The following is a 22,516-nucleotide window of genomic DNA, read 5'->3' as shown; positions in this document are numbered from 1 at the left end:
CGCTCACACACGTTCATACAATCACCTTTTCCTCACAGTCACACACATGAATGTAATGAGGGGAACTCGGGCTTCACTGTCATTCCTCAGGATGCTTTGATATGCAGACTGGAGGCTCTGTGGATGAAACACCGACTGTCTGAAGCACTCTGAAGTGTTCATGATGGACTTCATCCTGATTAACACTGCAATACTTGTTAGAGGCCTTTTATATGTAATAATATTCTTTTCCATTAAAGCTCTGAACATTCTCACTCTTTCTTGACCAGGTGTGACAGGTGAAGGACACCGGCGAATAGGAGGACAGAAGCTGAGAGCCATTAGTCACATGACTTCAGCTGCTGCTGCCTCACCAACCACTGGCCCCTCGGTGAGTCTAGAGTTACAGCAGTGACCACAGGAAGTGCACACGTGTGATCTAAAGCTACATGTGGGCCTGTGACCATCAGTCTTCTCACTGTGGTAGACGGGTTTGTGAGTCCCTGTGATGCTGGGAGTGTCCAGGACAGTCGCTCCTGATCGGGTCTCTCATGGAAAGCTGGTCCCAGGAATTCCTGGAAAATTCCTCCACAAAAGAGAACTGGGAACATAAGTGCAGAGTGACAGAGGTGCTCAGCAACCCTGCTGTTATATGGGAATAGAACCAGAATAGTCGGCAACCACTTGAGTTAAGTTAGCCAAAGAGATGCGACTCAGACTGACTTCATCATGTTGGCAACGTGTCTGCATTGATAAATTCCAGTTATTCACAAATCAGAGAATAATTCCAGTCGTTCAGAGACAGATTGTGATTGTTTGGAGGATGTAATCGTTTCCCTTCAGGGAGCGTGTTGGACGCTCAGTGTCCGGGTGATTAGCTGATGCAACTACTTAGAATCAGTTTGTGAATATGAAGAAAATCAGTGCAGTCACTGGACAAACTCTGATTCTTCCTAGTTTCACTCTTGTTTCAGTCCAGTGTGACTGAGGTGGTAAAAAATGATCTGACTTTTAGCCACACAGCTGTCTGCTAGAGAAAAAGCCTTTGTGCACAACTTTCTTAAAGGCAAACGGCACCATGTTCACTGCAGCTGCAGCAAACGCAGCAAAGAGTGAAAGTTGGACTGAGAATGTTGTGACTGTTTCATGAGAAAGAGCAGGAAAACAAGCATCACACACCCAGACACAGTGCTGGGATTAGAATTAGACTTTAGAGCCAAATGTAGGACAAAAGCTTTAATATGAAAGAGGAAAACCCAACAACAGCCAGAGCATGAAGCTCAAATCTATACCAATCACCAAGAAAGCTGACAGGCCTGTGACACGTCAGAGACGCCGTTCAAATCATAAAGAAGTTGGTTTATTGACAAAATGTAAAAAACCAAAAGAATCAAGTCAACCTTCAGTTTCGAGCGAGTAGACCAATCAGGCACAGCAGCAGCTCTAGAATAAGCAACAATTTGATGTATTACAAACAACCTTTCATATACACACATACATATGGCTCATATGCTGTTTAAAAAGGGCTCAAAGACCCAACAGATTACACAAAGTACAAAAACACTTTCATTCAGACAACAGTCAGCTGTGCACGAGACAGAGAGCCGACTACAGTTAGTAACATGGACTCACTTTGTTTCAGACACGACACAAAGTAACACAAAGCCACAAAGAGCAGAAACATCAAAAAGGAGGCAGAGCAGCAGCAACTCTCCATGAGCTGTGAGGCTAACAGCCACCCACACTTCCTGTGATGCATAATGAAAACAACATTAACCTGAAGGATGATAACAACAGAAAGAAGTCTAAGCTAACGTTACACAGCGCTCACACAGCGCTGACTGTACAGGCCTCACACAGCTACGACCTGCATCCACAACACCTGATTCTACTGAACACAAACAAGTTAATGATATATGAGCAATCCAGGGAAGGCTTCCAGGAAGGTGAGGATCCAAAGACAGCTCTACAACAGCATCAGTCAGCAACAATGTTACTGATCACTGACTCTTTCATCCTTTTATACTCAATCAAAAAGTGCTGTGTTCACATTTGTTTCTGCTGAAATCCAGAGACTGAAAATGCGTCTTTTTAAAGTTTGAATAAACTGACTGAACTTCTCACGAGTCCAACCGTGAGGAACACTTCCCCCCATGACACATCACAGGACAACGTCTCAGTGGAGGGGGGACAGTAGCTCAGTTTAGGCAGTCACACTCAGAATCGATGCCTCCAGTCAGGGTCAAACGTGGTCCTCAGAAACCTGCAGATGTTTGGGCCAAGCTCTCACTGGTCTCTGCGTCTGTAGACTGAGCTGATGTTTCTCCAGGTGTCTGGTAAAAGGACGATGCTGCTGTCCAATGAGGCGAGGAGAGAAGTAGCCAAACAGGCGAGAGCCGTGAAGGAGGAACGGCGGGCAGCTCTGGATGCCCGACATAAATACCTGATGAGCAGGCTGGCCGACGCCGGCAGCCTGGAGGAGGCGGCGGTGGAAGACGCCATCGTCTCTGATGACAGAGTAAGTTCAGAGACGTGATCCTTCCTCAGAGTTGAACCTTTGAGTCATTAATGTCTGATTCTTCCAGTTCAGTCTGATCCATGAATTCTTTGCTGCAAACGGATCCAAGAAGCTGATTTTCTTCTATCAGGATGTCAAACAGGTAACTTTGATCACATTTCAATGACTGACACATGAAGGTCTAACCGCTCTTCATAATCTGCTGTCCTGTTTGTTGCAGCGTACTTTGTATTCATATCTTTTAATATCTGCCTTTCTCCCAGAGTCTGTCCTCCCGTCAGTCTTCCTTTGTGGACGCATCAAACTCAGCTGTGGCTCAGAGGAAACTCTTCCTCACTACGGGGAACTCTGAGGTTGGCTTCAGCTTTTTATGTTTAGTTCATGTGAGAATCACAGAAAAATGCTGATATGAGTGGAAGCTTCTGCTGGGAAATTGGCAAAGAGCAGATTATTGAACAGCGAGGCAGACAGTTCATTTCAGTGATGCCAGTTTATTAGAAACGAGGACTGTGGGGCTGCTGGAAGTCAGGACGGCCGTTCTCTGGATAAACCTGACAGCTGAGGTGGAGAGCAGGATTTATCCACAGACGGCTTCTTCCAAGCAAATGTCCTGAACACACCTGAGCTGAGGGTTACACAGTGTGTCCTGTGTGATCTCTGCTTTATGGTGGTTGAATCTCACAAATGTGACCATCAGACCTGACGACTTATTTGTGATGTTTTCATTAAAAATATCCTGGGTGAGGTGTTTGGGGCCTGTCCCATGAGGAGGAGTCTCCAGGGCAGACCCAGGACACACTAGAGAGGTTATATCTCTCAGCAGGCCTGGGAATGCCTCAGTATTGTCCTGGATATGCTGGAGGAAGTGGTTGTTTAGGGAGGTCTGGGATTCTCTGCTTAGACTGCTGCACCTGTGACCCGGGACCAGATAAACAGGAAATGGATGTTTGAAATTCAAAGAAATCCTCTTTTAATAATGAGGAAAAAAGACAGCAGGAGATCCATCGCAACTAACAAAACACTTCAAACACATCAATGCATCAACTTTAATCAACTTCATTTGGTTCAAATGAAGGAATCTAACAAAGCACTCACTAAAATGAAACACCAGTTAGTTTCCCGAGCTCAACAGGTCGAACAGCTGAGTTTGGTTTGCGGTGCAGTTTTTATTTCTTCTAGATAACTTGGGTTATTTGCACAGGAAGGTTTTTAAATGTATTTCTTAAGTACGATCTTATATGGGGGTTGATTTTATAGCATAACAGAATAATGTAATAACTCTAATAGAGTATAAAACATTTGCAGAATGAAGTACAAGGTGAAGAAAAGTCAGAACATCCCTGTTTGAAAATACAGTCTCAGAAGGTCAGAGATGGACAAATTCAGCTACAGAAACATGTGGCCATTTTTTTAAAGCCATAGAGCATATTACAGACGACACAAAGAGCAAACACTGTAAACTTCTAACCACAGACCTCACACAGCTCACACACGTCAGAGTGAAGCTGTCATTTCCTGAAGCTTCCACACAAGAGAACTGGCAACAAGGTGGAGTCCTCATGGATCACTAGCAGAGAAATGTGGGTGGGTGCCAGACCACATGGACTCGACTCACTTTATTTCATACAAAGGAGCAGACTAATGCTGTCATCCTTAAAGACTAACTAGAAACAAGCAGTGCGCTCGCATCGACTCGACTTGTTTTGCAAGTTTGAAGTGAGATGGTACTTTGGAGTCAGCCTCCCGAGATGATGGCTGGTTTTTGAGAAAAATCTCATATTTATACAATGAGTAGCAGACTTTCCTGACTTGCAGAGGTCAACGTCCTCCTCAGTCATGCGCCATGAGTGGCACAGATACTATTCATCAAATAACTAACATGGCCTTGATTGTTACTCCAGAGACTTATCTGCGATGTAGCTTTATAGCATTTTCATTAGCAATCGTATGATTTGTGTTACAATGACCTTTGTGGACGGGCCCGGACCCCCAGGCCTCGTCCGTGACGCCGACGGTGAGCGCAACGTTTTTGTTTTCTTGCGCTTAAAATAACCTGATCAGCGTTCTGCGGACGGTTTGTTTACATTTCTCACATCTGTGATTGTTCACACGGGTTGGACACGAGCAGAGAGGGCTTTCAAGATGAAAAAGCCAACGTGAAACTTTAACGGACGACAAAGTTTTTCAATCAAATCTCCGTCACACCCTTCCTTGACCTCATCACGTTACCCACCTTAGTCAAGGAACAGTGGTTCGGGAAAATATGCATTTGTTTTTTGGACTACTTTAAAACGTATCTCAACTAGTGATGTGCGGATCGATACTGAAATATCGATTCCTCCGATACCCGTCATTGTGTCCGGCCCCTTGGCGTGCACACTCACAACAATGGCTGAGCGTAAACAGAGTCATGTGCAGACGTATTTTACCTCCACGAACAGCTGAGACGTGGTTTGCCATACATGTGGCAAGAATGTGAGGTGTTGTGGTAACACCGCTGATCTGGTCAAACACCTCAGAGTGAATCATATCACAGAATATGACGAGCGTATGTTGAGGCGAACTGAAGAGGAGGAGAGGGAGAGGTGCTGCCAGGGCGAGACAGACGTCTCTCACGGAGTCCTTTAATGCTGCAGGCAGGCAACAAATAGCCACAACTTCAGGTTTTTCATTTCTATATGATAATTCTGCATCATTAAGTGATAAGAACAAGTAATCTGATGTCCTGTGATCATTACGACGCTATAATTTGAGATAAAATAAAAGATAGAGTAAAAAAATAAGTTTTTGTTCAGAGTATCGTATCAGATCAGTATCGTCGATACCACCCTGAATTTTACTTGGTATCGGATCGGAAAGGAAATCAGTGGAAATCAAATCCTGCTTCTACAGGTGTCCAGTTCATTCACTCTGACCCCTCCAGATAAGCGTTGCCAGTTCTCACTGTGCTGTAGATCACATTTTCTTGTGTTTGGGGTTATAACGGTTACTTTTGAGGTCTGTGTTATAAAGCAAGTTAATCCTGAATTTAACTGGAGAAGACAAATTCCCACTGCGTGGTGTAGTGCACAGCCAGGCATTCTTTACATTAGTTCGTTTGACAAAACCAAAAAGCCGAAAGTATTTACTTGGAGTTTGGTTTGATGAAATAAGTGCCAGAATCAGTGAATACAAATGATTCCAATGACATGAAAACTGGTGGAAGGACAAATCCCTCAAGAAAAGCACGACTAGCACATTAAGTTTGTTTGTAATCATCATCATCTCTAACACCATGCGCACAACAGTGATTTTGTTACAGAACACTAAGATAGTAAAATCTGGGAAATGATGATATTTCTTTCCAAAACTTCCTGTCTGGAAGACATTAAAGCTGCTGTGCCACCTGCAGCTTCTTTCAATCTATGTTATGTGAATATATCTTTTTTTTGGGGGGGGGGGTTTGAACATCCATTCAAACTCACTCTCTGCCTAGCAAGTGTCATTCCCTCATTTCCTTGGGGTCCAGCTTCACATACGTGGCACTGAGCCTTTTCCTTTGTCACCTCTTTCTGCTACATGCCTAGCCTCCCAGTTTCTTGGTCTATTTTCTTCATTTCGCTAACTACACTTCTTTTTCTTTGTAAATCTCTTCCTTCAAATACTTTCAAAATCACTTTTCTTTTTTCCCTTTCTTCTGTGCAGAGAAGACGTCAAACCCCTTCTTGGCAGTTTATCTCAATAAAGCTGTACTATCCCAGCCATCTGCACTCAAAAAAATCTGTTGTTGGATGAACACAATTTAATCATGGCACCCTTTTTGCACACAATTTAACCAAGTACAATAAACCCTTTTCGATCATGTCAAACCAACACATTTAGCATTTGGTGGTTTAATGTAATCAGATTACGTTGGATCAACATACTATACTTACATTGATTTGAAGTGATTTATTTAAGTATGTAGAGTGAAATTTGTTTTAATTCATTCTACACAATTTAAAAAGTTTAGGAAAACAGAATTAAATCTTGTTGTTTCAACAACTACTTTGTTAATCAAGGCAATGATTTCACTCATTTCAACCAAATTATTTCAATTAGATTTGTTTACATTTGTTACACATTTAGAAACCCACTACTTTACAAAAAAAGTCACAATCAGATTATGATAACATTATCTTTATTAACTGGATTTAGTGGACAATATAAAAGCTTACCATTTTTGTACACCTGCAAGCATATACTTCAAAAGGTAAAATGTTAGAATACTTATTTACATAGGTAATATGTTGGAACCAAAGCTTCCACAACTAAAAACAGATGCAAAATTTGCTCAATATATCGACTGCATTTTAAAAAATTAAACTAAAAGATAAAAATACATCTCCCACTTGGCAAATTAAAACATGTGACAAAATCGAATTGTGTGAATTTGGAAAAATAAAATAAAATAATTAGAAATATTTTGGGGGCAATACAACAACAAAAAATTCCATAGGTGATGAAAATCTATATTTGTTTGGTGTATCTCATTGAAATAATTATTAGTTTGACCAATTTTTATATTTCTGTATTTATTTTTTTAATTTTGGTTGCAGTCCTCCACAGCTAGCAATATAGTTTTGCTGTGTTTTAAAACATGCTAGCAAGCAAAATGGAAACAATAATACAGTGAACTTAACAGGTGGCAGTGGTCTTAAACTTTACAGGACCTTGATACATAAACACAACATAGTACTTCTGTCAGTACTTCTGATCCATTTTGAGCCATCTATATAAGGACAAACAAAAATCATCTGCAGTGCTGTATAAAAGGTGAATTGCCCAACAGAGAGAATCCAAAAACTTAAAAAAAAAAATGTTTTAAATGAAAGAAAAAAAATATAAACAACTCAAATATTAACATTATATATCGGAAATCACCATTGCACCAATGAACCATTCAAGACCTATCAGTCATTTTCAAGTGCTCTCACCCCATAAGCTTGTTTTTCAGAAACTGTACCTTTGAAGACAGCTTTTGTCCATCAAGATTTAAAAGTATCTTCTGGAGGACTTCAAAGGTGCATTTAAGTTCTGGTGGGTAGCTCAGGTTCAAACGGTATATGAGTCCAAACAACAGAGCACATGCTTGTGCAACGTTACCCAAATCAGTGTTAGCCTCCACACCCTCAATCACGACACCAACGTCCTCTGGGTCATCTTCAGGTTCAGCACCCTCCTTCTGGATGACGTACACCCCCATCACAGTTTGCTCCATGCAGCTTTTTGCCTCGCTGTCCGTATCCTACATGAAAAAGTATAAGACAACAAAGTAAAATTTAAGAGATTGTTTAAACAACTGTTTCTATGCTGTTCATAAAATCCAAGTAGTCAAAGTAATAAACAGAAAATTACACCACTAAAGTAGTTGTTAGTAATTACTCCAATACATAAATTATAAAATACACCTCTCATGTCAAAAGAGGTGGCATAATTGACCTCTCACTGGCCCCTCCCCCGAAAGGGCCATTGTCCAATTACACATTATAGCAACCGTTACTGTGTCTGACAAACATTAACCTCAAGCAAGATGGAGAAGCGGTGTGCCCACCGATACGCCGAGAGATTGTGTCTGGAGGAGTTGTGTTCTTTCCATTCACAAAGTCAAAAACAACGTGAATGGATTAAACAGTGTGTATGGCCCCATTCCCAGGTAAATGTACCGAACATTATGAAGCATGTCTGCTCGCACATTCGGGTACCCATTGGTGCGCAGAGGAAACCATTTGTTTGTCGGACGTAGCAAGAGTAACTTAGGGGGACAGGACTCGAGAAAAGGCTAACTCAGCTGCTAAAATAAAACAGGTATAGAAGTGTTAGTACTAAACAGCTCAAAGTTCATAGACATTTCTATTTACAAATACTGATGACCATAACAATGAAAAAACAACAGGACTTGTTTTAATCCAAGTACAGATTCAAAAGCAATATAGTCTTGATGCATGTTAAATGCATTGTATGTTTGTGTATCAAGTTTAAGTAGGCATAAATTTCTTTCCTTCCAATACCAAATTCCAGAAATTCTTTATTGCAACGCTTAATACTGTTTGGTATTCAAGACATCCTTCCCCAATACCAGGTGTCTTGTTGCTAATCTCAAAATTTTAATTTTAATGATTTGCATTTGAGGCAACGTCACAATTTGTATGAGAATGTTACAGACAACATGCTGTCACAATGGCTCACCGAGTACTCCTTTATTAACTTCTCATAGTCTTCGTTTAGGTGGATGCACAAAGACTTCAAGATGCATGCTCGTCTGGTATGGATGTTGTCATGCTGGAGAGGAGGAGGAGATAATATGAGCCAAAACCAGTCTGTTTTTCTTAAAGCTAGGGTAATCAGTTAACTTGCATAATTATTCTTTAGGTTAGAACCTGGCATGTACCACTTGTTAAGCCGAAACAAAATTGACAACTTCATCTCCAAATAAAAGTTATTTTTGCTGCCTATGACAAAGTCTACTCAATCCTAATACAAACCTTGGAGATGGCAAGCATGAGACCTCTTATTTTCTTTCCACGTGTCCCTCCTTTGGTCAGAAAGATTTCCATTAAGCGTGGCGCGTATTGGTCAAGCTCGGCAAAGAAAGTAGATAGCAGAGGCTTTGTGGTGATTCGCAGAAACTCCTTCTCAATCTGCAATAGAGAACAAATACATTGATTAAAAACGCAACTGTATATTTCACTCACTTCACATCTAAGCTGACTAAAGCTGCTTTTAGAAGACCATGCAGACATCAGTGCTGTCTGTGTAGGACATGAATCAGTCTGTGTCAGATACTGAATTTGAAATTTCCACTAAAGTCACAAGTAAGAGGCAAGTGGAACCAAGATCTAGGCCATTTGCTTTTTGAAGTTTGCAAAGACTGCTAAATTGCACCAGTGGTAGTTCACTCTTTGCAACACAGTATGCTGTTCTAAACAGATTTTTCAGGTTTATTTTTAGTATATTATTTGCAATTGGTGTTTGTTCTGGGAAAGATATTGCAGACTGAGCAATAATCCATTTCTAATGGGGGCCTTTCTTAAAATGACTGGTCCCAGTAACAAAGGCGCTTGTCGACTCAGAAATCGAGGGAAAACCAACAACACACCCGGCAGAACATTATGTTATTTACACGGGTGCACATAAGTGGTCCGCATGTGCGCATTCGCTGTCAAAATAAAAGACGCGCAACAGATAAGAAGTTGCAACGCACGTTTGCATCCATATAAAAGGCACTGTTTTTGTCCGCTAGAGTGGGATTTTCACGGCACATTCTGCACCACATCTGTGTGTTCATCATTTGTTTGAAGCCAGCTCACCTCCTGCAATCACTTTTGCGAGAATACGCGCTTCTTTTGTGGTTCGGACTCCTTCTGACATTTCTTTGGAGGTGGAGGAAAACCAAAGTAATTGCTTAAAGGAGCTTCTTCGACATATTTAAGAGTTCTAAACAAATATGTCCTCCTCCAGAAAATCTTAAGTATGCAAACACGCGTTGCAACTTCTTATCTTGTGCGCGTTTTTTATTTTGACAGCAAATACGCACTTGCGGACCACTTATGTGCAGCCCCGGTTATATAGCTCGTCATGTTGCAGCCACAGAAATTCTTTTGTCCATGAAACCATAAAGCTGCACTTTCTTTTTGCCTTATAGTCTGATTTGTCATAACTTTTCCGTTTTGTGGTAAGCTTTTCTTTGGCTGTCACTTCTTCACCCTGACCTGTCTTATTTGGCTCAGCAGAACTACAATTAATATCCTGCTGCTTTTACACACGCACTCACATAACACTCAGCGATTGTCTGCGCGATCAACCTCTCACATGTTTAAGCTGCGGGAGATTTCACTTGTCATGTTTGCATAGTAAGCTAACGATTGATAAGACGATGTCAGAGGAATTGGTGCACAAATTATCATCACTCACAGATCAGTGCTGTCGCTCTCTATACACAGGTCGCGCGATTGCAAAGTGAAAGCAAAAAACAAGCGCAAATTCAAACGCGATTTCAATATGTCACATATTGACAGTGGCTCACCGATGCCAATGACATAATTACCCAGCTACATTTCCGAAAGAATGCAGAAGCATTGACATATATTTTTCCTTCTTATGACAGCCCGACGGGCAGGGCAGAGATAGATTTTGGTAGCCCGACTGGAAAAATCGCTAGCCCTGGGACGTCGGGCTAGCCATTTTGCGAGCCCTGTACAGTGTTTCAATAATTGTACCTACTACTCTCCCTGATGGAACAACGCTTGCACTGCCACATACAAGTCACTGAAAGAAAAAAAGAAAAGCAGTTTTAAGGATAGTTTTATTGGCACCTTTTTTTCACTTTGATTAAATCATAAAACTATCATAAAAAATATATGATGGTAAAAGGCTTACCATGTATTAAAGAGGAGGCACAAACAATCAGAAAAAGGGGTCAGCTTTCTTTGTGGTGTTACTATGGTAAAGAAAACAGAAAAAATTATTTTATAAAAATTCCACAGTGGATTTTTTTTTACTTTGTTGCAAATGTATAAAAAAAATACAAATACATATAAATACCTCTTGCAATATAAAATTCACAGATAAATATCCAATCTGTTGCCAAATGTAATAGCAGTGTTTCACACTATGCAATAAAGATGCTGGTAGTTGCGGTAAAGGTCCCACAGGCAATTTTCATAACTATCCGCCATTGCCTTTTCCTCTGACCTCGTGTTTATGCTCTTTTTCCCATGCACTAGCATCAAGTCAATTCGAAGGATGCAGCCCCTGAATTTGGACACAGCTAATATTTAGCAAATCGCGCATGCTAGTTTAACTTGCATTACTGTGAGAGGCCGAATGCTTAAAATAAAAGGAGAGAGAAAGAAAGAAAGAAAGAAAAAATGCAAATGATAATAAAAAAAGTGAACAAAGACCATGTCTTGCAATAACCGTCATTTAAAACCAAAGTGAATGCTAACAGAGCTAGGTAGAAGTTCAATGAGACAACCATACTAGCTTTAGCTAACTTCATTTACTTTGAAAGTGAATTACAAACGTGTTAAATATTGAATTAAACATATCAATAAACGCTAAAAACACTATAAGACTAACTGCAAAAACGGGTAAAAAAAAAAAAAAAGAAAAACAATGAAGTGGAAATGCTAATAATAGTATAAATATACCCAGAGCGGATTATAAATCAGGTATTAGACGGTACCGATTGGCACCGTCTAATACCAGATTTTCACTGTATTTGCTCCACTCCCGCTGTCTAATGACAACTTACACATTTGGAATTAAAAACATTGTTAAACAATTAATGGACAAAACAACTTCGTTTGACTAAGATATTTTGAGTTATTTATTACTTACCTGTATTGTGGAAGATTCCGCAGAGGAAAATGGCAGTCCACTGAACTAGTGATGGGTCGTTCGCGAACGAAATGGCTCTTAGAGCCGGCTCTTTGACGTGAACAACGCGAGCCGTCACGTGGTTTTTTTTTTTTTTTTTTTTTCTCTCTTTCTCTCAGCCTCTCTCTCGCACTTTTTTTCCGCTTCACTCTGCACGCGAGCCTTGTGCTTTACGCTGGGCAGAGGGGGGAGGGGCGGTAGTTACACTCAGTAGCACAGGAACAGAGCCAGAGAGAGAGAAAGAGAGGCAGGGACAACATTAGAAAGGTATAGTAATCATCCACAACTATTTTCGGTTGCAGATGATAAAGGATTGAGAAAGTTTATTCATGCAGGTCCATATGACAGAGAATATGCATGTTCTTTTAGTTTTCATATTATAATTTATATTTAATTGTGTTGTGGTTTGCAGTGTTTTGTGTTCTTTTCACTTTAAATTTGTGAAAGGAAAAAGCTGAAAATGTAAATAGTTAAAACTTGAAATGTGAATAGTTGATTTTTGTATTAGATGATTTATTTATTACATTTTATGTGGAGTGAATAAATAAAAGTATATTTACGGTGGCCCCTAGAGACAAAGCACATACAAACTTCAAATCACGTACGAACTCTGAAGCATGTACAAACTCCAAAACACGTAAAAACACGTACAAACTCCAAAACACGTAAAAACTCCAAAACACGTAAAAACACGTACAAACTCCGAAGCACGTAAAAACTCAGAAGCACATAAAAACTCAAAACACGTACAAAAGAACAACAGAAGTGCTCCAGGATGCTGGGCGCAGTGTTGAGCCTTTGTTATCTTGTGGCTACACAAGCCAGCAAGTACCAATGACCGGATTTGGTGTGTGGTAATAACAGGTAAATGAACTTTTTTTAAAATTATTTGAATATATATATGAGTGCCTGTGTATAAATACACAAACAATACACACATGCTTTCAATTGTGTAATTTAAGTGATCTAGTAGCTCTGCTTTGGAAGTTCAGTTCATGCTAGAAATGTGTTTTGGAGTTTGTACGTGTTTTGTCTCTAGGGGCCACCGCATATATTTATATATAAACATATATAAATAAAACCACTTGTTTTTACGTTAGTAATTCCTTTTGTGCATAATTTTATATTATTGTTAATAATAAATTAATTAAAGCAACAAAACAACCTGAAGAGCCGGTTCGGAGCCGAAAGAGCCGGCTCTTTTTAGTGAGCCGAACCGAAAGAGCCGGATCTCTAAAAAGAGCCGGATCTCTAAAAAGAGCCGGAAATCCCATCACTACACTGAACACATATAACTTCTCCGCGTTCCCGCCTCTTCACTTTTGGGAAGTTTGAGCATGCGCACTAGGCATCGGTTTTAGAGTTGTTGATTTAAAATAATTACATTTAATTGAACTGAAGAATGCAAATCTAGTTCATTAAACTTTTTGTTATTTTATGTTAAACCAACAACTGATAATGATTTAAAAACCTAAACTCAATATGTTCATGTTAAATAGACAAATGTCTATTGAATTAATCAAACAACTGCCTTAGTTGACTTTTTTGAGTGTGGTAAGTCTTCCCTACTACCCAGAGCCTGTTTATACTCCTGCATGTCTCTGCCTTCACTCACTTCCTCTTCTTGATGTCCAAACTCATCCTTCAAACTACCATTTCATGCTGCATAGCTGCATTCTCCCTGACACCTCCTTGTCTCCTGTCTTTTTGATTTCACCTTCTGCATAATATTTAGTTGCCCTGTGTGCAGCTTCCTCCACTTTCATATATTTCTACAAGTTCCTCCCTGTTCTTGAAGTATGTGTGCACCACGGCCATTTCCACTTGGAAAATCTGCCCCACATCTGTCTTTCTAGATTTCTCTCCTAAACACCACACCTACCCAACACCTCATAACCTCTGTTCCCTTCACCTAAATGTCCATTGAAGTCTGTGTCAATCACCACTGTAGTATGTGGTCTCTTGCACACAAAATGTGTCTACCCTCCACCTCCATAATATGAGTCCGCCAGCCCTCCCATTGCCAGTCAGAGTCCATAACAAGTCAAAAACATAAACAGCTCGAACGTATTATTTATTTAAAAGAGAGAGAGAGAGAGAGAGAGAGAGAGAGAGAGAGAGCTCAGTTGTCCTTGCTCTAGCATCAAGAGTCAGTGACTGGCTGTTCACTGCAGGCTCAGCAGTCCAATGGCCGATCAGCAACAACACAAATAAAAAAATAAGACACGTTCTTGATTATGACAACAAACCACATCCAAAAAAATATGACAGCAACACTTTAAGTTTTGTGTGCATTCATCATGTGCAACTCTGCAGAAAGTCTCATGTCAAGGATGTGTGGACAGGGGGGCTATTAAAAAGTTCCAGTATACAGAATAGAAAACCATCAAATGAATGAAATAAAATCTGTTGTCACAGTGGTTTTTGAAGGAACAATTACTTCACAGATGGACAGCCTCATTATATTTTAGTTAAACCTGATGATACACACTTCACGTCACCCTAGTTACATGTTTTTATTTGCCATGTGTATGTTATCCAAGGGAGGGAAAAAATGAAAAAGAAAACTTTTGATGTGTCCAGACATTTCTTCACATCAGCTGCCAGCAACCAGTTTCAGCATGTACAACTGTTGCAGTAAGTGTGCTCATGCAGACCAACTATGCTGGTCCACTGTTCTTAATGGTGCTGCATGTTGAGAAAGAAGTGAAACAAATGTTTTGTTTAACAAGTCCACTAGTGTTAGAATAACTTGGCATTTCCAATCTGTTTCTGCTGTAGTTCAATGAAAGGTTTCAGTTACTTAAGTTTGAGAAAAAACCAAAAAACCAAATTGCGTTTACAATTGTAGTTTCATCTTGTTATAAGATATTTGAAATAAAAACAAACAAAAAACATGAACAAACAAACCACAAACAAACAAACCACAAACAAACAAACCACAAACAAACAAACCACAAACAAACAAACCACAAACAAACAAACCACTACATTTTCAGAAATATTTCTGCAGTCTGATTTACAAGTATAAACTTTCTGACCAAAACGCCACAATTTCATCCCTCAAACAAGTTGTCAACTGTGTCAACGACCAATGAGGACATCACTGCTACACTTGATGATACTCACACCTTGAAAAAGTGCAAAGGTTTCCCAACAGGACTTCGACGGTTGGTCTTCTTGATCAAGCTATAATCTGTTCTCATCAAAACCACCATAAAACCAGTTTGACAGGATGATGCTGATAAATCCCTCTAGACCTTTTTGTGACAGTATTAAAAGCTTGCTGGAAATTCTCTGTACTCATATTTGTGCTCAGTATCTGTAGGAGCCATTTTTGTGTGGGTACCTCATGTATGCCACTAGGGGTCACCTTTTGTGTTACATATGGTGTGTCTATTTAAGGTAGATAGGTCATTAGCAGCAGGTGTGTTGTTGTTGGGAAGGAGCAAACAGATTGTGACCGCTGCGCTGTTATGTTAAATTGTGTTGGAATAAAGAATCTAAAGGACAAGATAAGTATGGTTTCAGTTATTGAACTAAGTTTAATACGTTTATTCATACCAGTGACATTGCATTAACCTGCCAACAAACAGCTCAGTGGCTTTAAATGTAGGCTTAGCCTCGACAGTATCTATAACACCATTAAAATGCAGTAATGGCCACACAAAAAATAAAACGTGACCATATTCAGCTTAAGCCATTTTATGTGGTTTAGTTTATACACTTGAATCACAGTAGATGATAGCTTTCTGTTTTTAAATGTCTGCATTTATTGCAAACACTATAGTTACTGTTCTGCCTTTTATAAGGTAAACTGGATATTATGGTTGCAAACGGCCCTAGAGCTCCCTCTAGTGGCTGCTTTGTAATATGGGTTTGACTACTTTGGGAAAGGAACAATGAGAAGGTGAAAAAATCAAAGATGGCGGAAAGTTATCGTTCTAAGCTGATATGGACCTTAAAATGTTGTTGCCTTGGACAAGATATGTCTGTAAGTATGAGTGACGATAAAATAATTATTAACTTTTGTTTTGTGTAAAAATGGTACGATAATTTGTACATTTGAAAGTTTTATCTTGTTATCAAATCACTTTGATTGTCACATCACATGTGCAGGTACACTGGTACAGTACATGTGAGTGAAATTCTTGTTTGCGAGCTTCACAAGCAACAGAGGTGTGCAAAAATACAATAACGTAAAACAAGCAAAATATAAGAACGGCTAAATCTGAGACTAATAAATATATGTACAATATATAATAGTACATGCATTACTGGATGTGTATACTAAATATGTTTTTCTACACGCGCGTGTGTGTGTGTACATATTTTACAAATTAAATAGAGTAAACAATAAAATAAAATATACAGAGGTTGGTAGGTGGACATGTGCAAAACAAGTGGCATTTATATACAGTGTGGAGTGCATAATGTTGAAGTTCCAGTAGTGAAGCTGAGGTGTCTATGAAGTGTCCAGCAGTCTGATGGCCTGGTGGAAAAAGCTGTCTCTCAGTCTGCTGGTTGGGGACCGGATGCTGCAGAACCTCCTTCCTGATGGAAGTAGTCTGAACAGTTGATGGCTGGGGGGACTGGAGTCCTTGATGGTCCTCCCCGCTTTCCTCAGGCAGCGCTTCCTGTAGATGTCTTGGAGGGAGGGAAGCTCACCTCCAATTATCCGTTCAGAGCACCGCACTACTCGCTGGAGAGCTTTGCGGTTGTAAGCGGTGCTGTTGCCATACCAGGTGGTGATGCATCCAGTGAGGATGCTCTCAATGGCACAGTGATAGAAGGTCCTGAGGATGCGGGGGCTCATGCCGAATCTTTTCAGTCTCCTGAGAAAGAAGAGGCGCTGCTGCGCCTTCTTCACTGTTTTGTTTATGTGTACTGACCACGTAAGATCCTCAGCCAGATGTACCCCAAGGAACCGGAAGCTGCTCACTCTCCACAGCAGCGCCGCTGATGGTGATGGGGTGTGTACTTCTCTGCACCTCCGGAAGTCCACTATCAACTCCTTTGTCTTTGCGACGTTGAGGGTGAGATGGTTGTCTTGACACCAGTGGGTCAGGGCGCTGACCTCCTCCCTGTAAGCCGTCTCATCACTGTTGGTGATAAGACCCACCACTGTAGTGTCGTCCGCAAACTTCACAATGATGTTGGAGTTGTTAGTGGCTGTGCAGTCATAGGTGTAGAGTGAGTACAGGAGAGGGCTCAGTACACACCCCTGTGGTGCACCAGTGTTCAGTGTGATGGGGGATGAGGTGATGCTGCCCAGTCTGACTACTTGGCGTCTATCAGACAGGAAGTTAAGGATCCAGCTGCAGAGGGAGCTGCTCAGTCCTAGATCCTGCAGATTCCTGTCCAGCTTCGAGGGAACGATGGTATTGAATACTGAGCTGTAATCTACTGTTAGCTTGCAGTAAGAGTGTAACAAGCTAGTTTACAATGTTAGTTAGCTAATACAGTATTTTGTACTTTCAGTTTTACGATGGTCAAAGAGAAGGCAATGGTCAGAGGCCATTCTTCAATAAATCAGCACAGAAAGGAAAATAAGTCTGGTTATTGGAGCATCGTTATCTCGCTGTCTAGCTGGTGAAACTAAGGAACTCAGGGCGAGGACAGCAAAGTTACCAAAGGGGAAAAACTATCAAATTAAAACTGCATCATCTCAAAAATCACAAGTTTCTCTAAAATGTGTTTATTCTAGGGCTGCAGTTATTCATCATTTTAGTCATCAATCATTTTATTGATTGTTCGAAAATTGAATTGGATTAGAAATAGTTTTCTTATTAATGAGCAATAATTATTATTATTCCAAAGAGAAAACACACGGGTCTTTTGGTTACCATTTTAGAAATTGCCATCCTTTAATGATTCATCTGTTAAAAAAAATATTTTGACTGCTTTTATCTAAAAAATATTTTGAGATGCTGAAATGCTGAAATAATAATAATAAAAAAAACAGACACTGATGTCAACATAAAGGTAAACACGCAATTTAGTTTCTTTAGTTTCTGGTTCTCTCCTGTATGGACTAGAGAACGCACGATACCACTTTTTTGTGTCCAGTATCGATATGAATTCGATACAGCGTATTTTTATAATCAATAAAACAGTTTTTTAAATATCTTTCTTTATTTTGTATAAGTTCATACTCAAGTTTTAAAAAATAAAACATTAAAGTTATTTAGTTATACCTGTATGCAAAAAACACACTGCACCCAAAATATTTCATAGTTCAGAAACACTGATCAATCTAATAAACTTAAACCTGCACCATCCTCCCTATTCTGGTATTTTAAAGAGTACTTAGCAGAAATATTAAACAACCTAACTAATAGGGTTGCAAACTCCCAGCAAAAAAAAAGGAACCATCGCCCACCCTCTGCCTCGTGATGCTTAATCGACATAATCGACTTTAATTTAATGCATGTATTTAAAAAAAATGCACAGAAATCAATTATTTTTCAACAACAATTAAATAGATTCAACATCTTTCTTCAACAGAACTGCAGACTGCACAGATGGTATCTTCCCAAAGGAAAAAGTACTATAACTTACTAGGGTATATATTAGACTTAATAGTTACTATATACAATATCAGATTTCTATACATTTTACGTTAGATAAAAACTTTGGTTGTAAGATTCAGATAATTATTTATTAAAAGCGAGACATTTTAAACGAGAATAAGAAAGAAAAGTATTTCTTTGTGCCCCCCTTTTCCCTGTTAATGCCCCAGCTGGCCCCCTGGCAAAACTTTGCTAGACCCGCCCCTGCACAGTTACCAGCTGTCAGCTACTTATAGCATTAGGCATTAAAGTAATATTAAATAAATTCTAACAACAGCTTATCAAGCTTAAACGTGCTGCTGTGGTTTATCTGCTGGTTTCCTCTTTCTGGCGCAAAGTGGGAAACAAACAAGAGAGACGGAACTTGCGATCAGCTGATCATTGATCAGTTTCATGATTGAAGTAGCAGCAGGAGAGGGAGGGGGAGAGGAGGCGCGGCAGTCGCTCCATATATCGGTTGTTAAGCTTAACGTGGGAATGCGTTACAAACATTGAGAGAGAAACTTACAAACTTGCTTTACTTCTCTAGGACAGCTTTCACTGAGAAGAAATGCCGATTTGGAAACATGTAGCGAGGCGCTAAATGCTCCACCAGACAACCGAGAGGTCTCTTGTTGTCACATGCAAGAAAGCATGCTCTGAAGAATATCCAGGTAGATAACTGTGGCGATATGTTGGTTATATTACTTTAAAGTGCAACTGGCTAATTCTTATTTTAGCCAACTCGAAAAGTAAAAATGATGCAACGACCTTGAAATAACACATTTATCTCACTGAAACATGTCATTTAAATAAAAACATTTACTGAAATTAAAATAAATATACTGAATATAATATGGCTCAGATTTAATGGAATATAATGATCCTTTTGTGTTGCTGTTAAAGAAAGGGATAATGTGTGAATACTGTTTTTAAACTATGGGCTACAAACTAAATCCTTTTATTATTTCTGTCCTCGGTTTTAACTCATTAATAATCATTAGGATGAAGCCCCCTAAAAAACAACTTAAAGGTCATAAAAATGTAAACAATTTGGCATTTTGATGATGCATCATCCACATTAAAAAGTATAGATCATATCAGCCCTGTATTTACTTGTATCGGATACATAAAAAATCTTTCCGTATCGCACAGCACTACAGAAAGCTCTTTTCTAGGGTTGTATTAAACATCTGTAACTACCGTAACTCCTGATCCATTTCCTCAATTAAAAGAAGTCCAATGATTCCTGAGAGCAGCAACTCTGCACTTTTCATTAATATTTGCATCATTACGGTAATCCCAGGTACATTGTTGCAGCAGCCCCGTGAAGGCAAAGGTTGAGAGAATAGTGAGTGAGCGTGATGGAACAATGTTATCACACGTTTGGCTTCTTTTTACCATGTTTGTTTCTTTTGTTCTTTCATGTGTTATTTACCAAGATTTGGATGGTGTTCTGCCTCGAGTTACCATAATGTCCCTAACATCACAAAAAAGCACAGAGTTGCTGCTTTCAAGAACTGCTGGAATTTTTCATTTGCCCCGATGGTTCAAGACTCAAGTTAGGCTAAAAACACTGGGACCAGTTTAAATGGGTTCATGTGTGTCAGCTGCATCGTCACTGCTGCTCTTATGTTATGTGTTTTTGTTGAAAACTAGGTGCTGTTTGGGCTTAATGATGTCAAACTTTTCATTCACTTGTTTGCTCCTAAATACGTTTCTATTGCAGGTCTTTTCCAGTTGAAAATGTGAGTGAGCACTACACAAATTACTGACACTGAAATACACTGAAAAGAAACAAAACAAAACTAAAACCAAACAAAAACAACTAAACGAAGTAGTTACACACGTTATAGAATATATATACTGGGCATACAAGCCTGGCCTAAGCTTTCTGTCAGGAAGACTGCAGCAGTCCAGGAGTTGGGTTAACTGTCTTTAAGTCCCACAGAAGAAATGTTTACATCAAAGTGCTTGCCAGGCTTAATCCAAATTAGGTACAGCCATACTTGAACTTATCATTGTATAGTATGTGGGACTATGAGCAATGGTTTTCTGGAAACAGAAACAGGCAATTTTATCATTAGTAGAGTCACAAATAACTAGAAAAACAATTGAAAACATAATGTACTCAACACAGCAATATCTCACAATATCCACAAGGGGTCACTATAGATCATATATTGCCTAAATAGCACGTCATACAAATTGCCAATCATAAGGCACGGACATGGCAAGCTAGCCACAGTTAAACTAAACAATAGAAAAGTACTTTATTTGTAATCTGGATGTAATGACTGTGGGAGATTACAGCCACTGCTATTAACTTAGTGCCAAATAATCCTACCAACATGGTATCAAAGAACTGAGGCATAACTTTAACATGCACAAACAATTATAACAGCTTCATGCGAGTCATCCTGCCAAAAGGACTAACACTCACAGGTTCATAAACACACAACTTAATCACACGAAACAACTGCGATGCTCTGCAGTGGCACCTTTAGTCACTCCCACTCTGCGTGCTGAGCACATGCCCACTGATACGCTTATTTCCTTTGAGTGTGCTTGATTTCTGCCTCTAGACATTCTGAGGCCGAGTCAGAGCAGGAAACTTGAGCACACGTGGTCTCATTAAATCAGACAGCTGGAGTCATTTAAAAAGGATCTTTTAAGCAGTGCTGTCCCTCAGCTTCATAGTAGATCCATCTATGGATCAGTTTGAAAATCCTAGCTGTCTTCTTTCTAGTTATCATGTTACAAGATTTTAAGAAAACTTGAACGCTGATCATGAGTTGAATGCCACTGATCTTCAAAATCATCCAAGCTTTTTGATAAATGCACACAAAAGTCGGGTGTCCATGCCACCCGCATGCAAGGTGACAAAAATACCCCAATCAGCCTTTCAAGCTGACAGCTAAAGAAACCATTTCACCAGATTTAGCTTCTTGGATATTGTGTTCACTATACTGTGTTCAAAATGTACTTCTCATTTAATAGAAGAAATGTAATCATGTCAATATAGAGGATTTCAAATTCTCACTCCTGTTAATTAAAAAAAGAAAAAAGTAGGATAAGACATGAGAAACTCCTTGAAAAGGACAGTCTCCATTATAGCACCTCATGGAAGCTTTGTTAGATGACCTGTCATTAAAAACTAGAAAGACCATCCAGCATCGGGAGCTTTCAGACTTCCAGGTACGACAACAAGCCTATTGCTGGTTTGCCCACTCTGACTGTGTCAGTATTTGCTCCACATACCAACTGCTCTGACCCTAAAGTAAGCCAGAATCCCACACAGCCATATGTAGGCACATTCCAACCACAAAGAATAACTGGGGATTCTTCATCCTGTAAACATCCTGAACAACTGGTTTTGGTGGTTTGATGGGAACAGATCCTCACCTGATCAGGAATACCAACGATCACCCCACCACTCATGTCTTGTTGGGAAATGTTTGCAGTCCTCAAGCTGTGAAAGTCATCAGGTGCAGCAGTCATGAATACCATGTAAACATCCCTGTTGGTAGGACAAACAAATAACAGTGGGATTCATTCGAGAAAACAGAACTTGTTTGATTCCCTGTCTGACAAAAAGAAATTAATGCAACGTAAAAATTAGATTTAAAAAATCAGCAGCATCATATGTAACCAGGTCCTAAATTACATATTGTTATAATTACACAAAATTTGTTCTAAAGCCCAAACTGCTCCTGGTATATCTGACTTTTAGCACCTCCAAGCCTGTAGTCATCTTGGTTATTAGTTAGGCCCCTCCCCCGTGTGTCGCTATGTGTATAGGCACTGTTAATGCTAGCATGAACAGATCATTCTTGCTGGCTTAAAAGTTGTAGTGGCTTGAGCTAACTCTCATCCCAACTGTTTATATTTGGTTATAGGAGCTGGAGTGGGCATTAATGCTCCACAATTTACAAGCTGGGACCTGCCGCTAATCCATGGTTAAAGCCTTTACCCACATCAACACTGCAGGCAGAGGCTAACATCTGCAATACTATTACAGTTTTTCTCGATTGCTAAAACACATTTCTTGAAACTACGCCTCATATCC

General features: G+C 39.7%; 2 protein-coding genes across 5 annotated transcripts in view; one reads left to right on the top strand and one right to left on the bottom strand.

The window, feature by feature from the left end:
* Positions 1–22,516, top strand: part of LOC112432436 (protein NLRC3) — a 3,307,575-nt gene that overhangs the window by 628,738 nt on the left and 2,656,321 nt on the right. The gene's annotated exons all lie outside the window — the stretch shown is intronic.
* LOC143415764 (uncharacterized) lies at positions 6,256–11,921 on the bottom strand. 4 transcript variants are annotated; one of them, XM_076881197.1, is made up of 6 exons: positions 11,858–11,921; positions 10,895–10,955; positions 10,739–10,783; positions 9,001–9,156; positions 8,705–8,797; positions 6,256–7,763 (listed from the first exon to the last, which is right to left on the bottom strand). In XM_076881197.1, exons 4-6 carry the CDS (start codon positions 9,070–9,072, stop codon positions 7,449–7,451), a joined length of 480 nt encoding a protein of 159 aa, XP_076737312.1. In that variant the 5' UTR covers positions 9,073–9,156; positions 10,739–10,783; positions 10,895–10,955; positions 11,858–11,921; the 3' UTR covers positions 6,256–7,448. The 4 variants fall into 4 exon arrangements, with proteins under 4 accessions (XP_076737312.1, XP_076737309.1, XP_076737310.1 ...); XM_076881194.1 differs by having other exon boundaries at positions 10,735–10,783; positions 11,858–11,920; XM_076881195.1 differs by lacking the exon at positions 11,858–11,921 and having other exon boundaries at positions 10,735–10,783; positions 10,895–11,842.

This window comes from Maylandia zebra, unplaced genomic scaffold (genome assembly GCF_041146795.1).
Source record: "Maylandia zebra isolate NMK-2024a unplaced genomic scaffold, Mzebra_GT3a scaffold03, whole genome shotgun sequence".
Classification (NCBI taxonomy): Eukaryota; Metazoa; Chordata; class Actinopteri; order Cichliformes; family Cichlidae; genus Maylandia; species Maylandia zebra.
Note: the sequence above shows the minus strand (reverse complement) of the source record. Positions and strands in the feature narration are given on the sequence as shown.

Coding starts and splice junctions, on each gene's coding strand:
- LOC143415764 (XM_076881197.1), bottom strand. CDS start 9,072: ATGGAAATCTTTCTGACCAAAGGAGGGACACGTGGAAAGAAAATAAGA. Junction 8,798..9,000: donor TCATGCTTGCCATCTCCAAG/GTTTGTATTAGG, acceptor CCTCCTCTCCAG/CATGACAACATCCATACCAG. Junction 7,764..8,704: donor AGTTAATAAAGGAGTACTCG/GTGAGCCATTGT, acceptor TTTTTCATGTAG/GATACGGACAGCGAGGCAAA.